Genomic DNA, 4,057 nt, shown 5'->3' with positions numbered 1-4,057 from the left:
CTGGCCGCGGGGAGCGCCGGGGGGCCGTCGGGCAGGCTGGACCCCGCACCCTTCCTCCTCTGATAGGGCTCCCCGTTCTCGCCTTTGTCTGGGGGTACAAAACACAGCCGGGTCAGCCGAGAGGGAGACAGACGGACAACTGGGCATCTCCCGCCTCCCCTCCCAGAAGGAAAAAGCAGAGAGAAGGAAAAACGCTGACCGAAGCAGGGCTGAAGGTGTGTTGCCCCCCCCCGCAGGCTTCGTTTCGGGTTAGGGTAGGGGGTTTCCCCCGACGCAGACCACAGAGCCCGCGGGTCAGGGAGACCCTGAGGCAAAGCAGAAGTTCATCCTCTGCCTCCTCCTCCTCCAGGGACCCGCTCCCGGCCCCGCACGGCTCCCCAGCATCACCCCCGCCTGCAGACCCAGAGTCCCAATCTGGCCGGGACGAGCTCTGGGGCCGGCGGCTGACGAGGATGAGGAGGACAGAGGTGCCGGGCAGCAGCCGCAGGGACCCGCAGCGACACCGTGTCCGTCTGTCCCCCCTCCGCAACCCCAAACCTGGCAGGTCTGCATCGCCCTCGCTGCTGAAGGAAAACCCCCAGTCACAAAACGAGTGCGCTGAGCTGTATTTAGCGACTATTTGTTCCGCTACCGAAAGATTCACTGCTGCCATTTGCTAAGACATCACCAGATAACCCCGGGCTCTCCCGGACCTCTGCTCCCAGCAGGACCATCACTATCAGCTCTGTTTCAACCAGTTATTTAAAAACATGCCCAAGCCCCAATTAGGGCTGTGAAGGGTGGAACGAGCGCCAGGCAGCACCGCAATAAAGCCGACGCGCGCCGAGCCCTTCGCCGCCCGCCTTTGGTGCGAAAAGGTGAAGGGAAGCCAAGAAACGAGGAGCACAAGTTCCCGAACCTCACACAGCAACAGCTACGGCTTCGTGTTAAAGATGATTTGACATTTCGACAAGACAATTCTCTCCCCCTGGATTCACAGAATTCTCTCTCCCGTCCCTTGGCCAACCCCCCCCCAAATTTTTTTTCGCAGAAGCAGCGTAAGGAGCCGTCTGAAACCGTTTTGACCGAACGCCAACTGCTCCCTCCGCCGTTTGGAGGCAGGACGATGCCCGACCGTCACGCTGAGCGTTGCACAGTGCGCGTTTCCAGCGCCAATTAACAACCGCGGCGCTAAGAGGGCTCATGCAAATTGACACAAGGGGTCACCTTGGGAAAGCGGGGGTGTCACCAACACTCCGCGGCTCGCCGTCTGTACCACAAATATGGACACGCAGAGGCATCCTGAAACGGTCCTCAACACCGCAGAAAATAAAACCAAGAATTTAATGTATTTTGGTACCGAAAAAACAGGGCAAAGAGTAAAACGCCGCTCGACAGCAGTGGGAGCAGGCGGCTCTGCAGCAGGTCCCCTCTTGCCACCCCCCGTGCTACGGGAGCATCCCCGCACGGCGCCACCAGGGCTGCAGACAGACCGCGACACCCATCACTCTCGTGATTTTCCCCAAAAGGCCACGGCCGCTCTGCAAACAGAGCAAGATGCCGCACAGATAAATATTGTCCTTGTCATTAGCCGTACGGAGCCAGACACTCTCTGTCCCCAAATCCTAGCCCAGTCAATAACGCGCAGTAACATTTGATGGCAGAGCTTCATTCCAGCCCGCGGGGACAAAGCTAAATATTTTTATTTTAAGCAATGGCAAGGACAACCAGATCCAGCGGAGCGGCTTGCCCAGTTCACCGCAGGAACGCCGGCGCGGCTGCACCGCGGCACGACAGACCCCCGGCAATGGGGCAGCCAAGGCTGAAGCCACTTACGGATGAAATTCCCTTCTTCTGCCAGACCACTGGATTACTTTAACTGCTTGGCACGCATCCCCCTGGCCCCGCAAACAGCCTTGTCCTCAGCTGCCCCGGCCACCGACGCTGACCCATGGACCTACACCCGGCTGGGTGGGTGGGTGGGAGGATGGGGTCAGGCACGCGGGGCTTTGTCGGTGCCATTTTGCGTTGTCCGGGGTTGTGTGCCATAGCGAACGAGGCAGGGGCTGGGGCGGTCTCCCGTTTTACAGCTTGCTTCAAACGTGCTTGTGAAAAGTCTTAATTTTCATCACGAGTTTTTTCAATAGGACAAGCAGACCGCTTGGGAGGAAAATAGAAAAAAAAATGATATTGTATTTAATCGAAGCCATAGCTGCACGCAGGGGCTGCATGGACCTGTAAGGACCACGAAGCCACCGGCCAGCTAGTCCCCCCCTTTTTGCTAAAACCAGCCGAAAACGGTCACACGCAGCTGCAATATCCACCCTCGCTTGGCCGCGCGCCTCCGAGGACAGCGGTGACAAAGGCCAGCGGGGATGCCACGGTGCCTGCGGGGGCGAGGAGAAAAACGGGGGGAAAACTGTGGGAAATAAACCGAATAGACGCAGCTTTTACAAGGGAAGCACAGAGGGTGGTTTAGATGGACAATTTGGAGGCAAAATTGCCTCTCATACAAATTACCGGTGCATTAGCAGAGGATAAAGGCAGCAACACCCAAACCAGGGAGAGAACCCCAGCCTAATTTTCCCAGTGGTGTCACACATAACAGCGAGACTACAAACCGCACATGGGTCAAGCGCTGTGTTTTGCTTCCAATTGCTGCGGAGAAAGGGGAAAAAAAAAAAGAAAAAAAAAGAAGAAGAAGAAAAAAAAGAGGATAATTACAGTGGAGTGATGATACCAGCTCACGGCGTCGGACACAGCACGGGAGGGGACTGCGCGGCTGTCACACAAAATGCAGCACCCAGAGCGCTCCCAGCTTGAAACGCCGCATCTTGCGCGGGCTGAGGGGAACAAAACAGTAATTACGGCTAAACACGGACTTGGCCGGGAATCAGGAAAGCCTCAATAGCAAATTGGAGTAGCGATAAGAGCAGAACAAGGGGTGGTTTTTAAAGAATAGCTGAGACAATCAGACAAGGGTACTTGCGAGAACGTTGCCAAGACAATTATGTGGCAAATAATTATCTGTGCCACATACGCGATTTTAAATCTTGTTCACAAAAAAGTCCTCTATATATTCTACTCAATTTATCATTATTGAATTTCTTAGTAAAGCTGTAGGGCAAAGATTCTGCCAAAAGTTTAATTACATATGTGCAGCCTGCTGCATTTTTCATATCCTCTGCAGCCAGCACGGGAAAAAGATAAATGGCTTTGAGTACGGCTTAAACTGCTGGTGAAATATAAAAACCAACTGGCTTCTTATCAGCATGTGAAATGGCTTTTTATTTTTGATTATTTCTTAATGAAAACTGTTTGCATTAGCCGTGAGCTCAGCTTTATTGCACTCGCAAGCGGTACACAAACAGATGATACACTATTTATTCTCTGTGCTCAAAAAACCCCTCTCTTTACTGCAGCACTTCAGCTCCTGAACTCAAACCAAAGCCTGTGGAGCTCTCTAGCTTTCCACATCTGCTTTACAGCCCTTCTCCTCCTCTCTAATCAGCTTTAGCTGTGCCTCTCTCCTCCTACAGCTCTCAAACGCTTCAAGCTCAACGTGCCCAGCCAGGCTGCAAGCCGGCCACGGGGCTACTTTACTCCCCCCTCAGCAAATTCTCTGTGCGAGGAGCCCACGCAATCCCTCTTAGGTGGCCTGAGACACATTTTGGTCTTAATTCAGCTGCAAACCCCCCACTTCCACCCCGGCCCCATGGCAGTGGGGAGCTCCAGTGTGTCCGGGGGAGAGATGGGCTGAGGGGGCTGGAGGGAGCCGGTCCCCCCCGGCGGAGGCACACTCTCCCAGGCAGCATCCCCTCATCTCCTTCAGCATCCCCCCATCTCCTTCAGCATCCCCACATCTCCTTCAGCATCCCTCTATCTCCTTCAACATCTCGCCATCTCCTTCAACATCCCTCCATCTCCTTCAACATCCCCCCATCTCCTTCAGCATCCCCACATCTCCTTCAGCATCTCCCCATCTCCTTCAGCATCCCTCCATCCCCTTCAGCATCCCTCCATCTCCCTCAACATCTCCCCATCTCCTTCAGCATCTCCCCATCTCCTTCAGCATCCC

The 4,057-nt window shown here is 54.7% G+C and overlaps 1 protein-coding gene across 1 annotated transcript in view; it reads right to left on the bottom strand.

Annotated features, from left to right (window-relative positions):
- SLC39A11 (solute carrier family 39, member 11) overlaps positions 1 to 4,057 on the bottom strand; it is a 98,945-nt gene that overhangs the window by 44,903 nt on the left and 49,985 nt on the right. The window contains exon 5 of the mRNA XM_009886547.1: positions 6 to 88. Within this exon, the coding sequence (XP_009884849.1) occupies positions 6 to 88 (83 nt within the window). The remainder of the gene's footprint in view (positions 1 to 5; positions 89 to 4,057) is intronic.

This window comes from Charadrius vociferus, unplaced genomic scaffold (genome assembly GCF_000708025.1).
Source record: "Charadrius vociferus isolate BGI_N301 unplaced genomic scaffold, ASM70802v2 scaffold616, whole genome shotgun sequence".
In the NCBI taxonomy this organism is placed as follows: Eukaryota; Metazoa; Chordata; class Aves; order Charadriiformes; family Charadriidae; genus Charadrius; species Charadrius vociferus.
The sequence above is the reverse complement of the archived record's forward strand: the minus strand, read 5'-3'. Positions and strand labels throughout refer to the sequence as shown.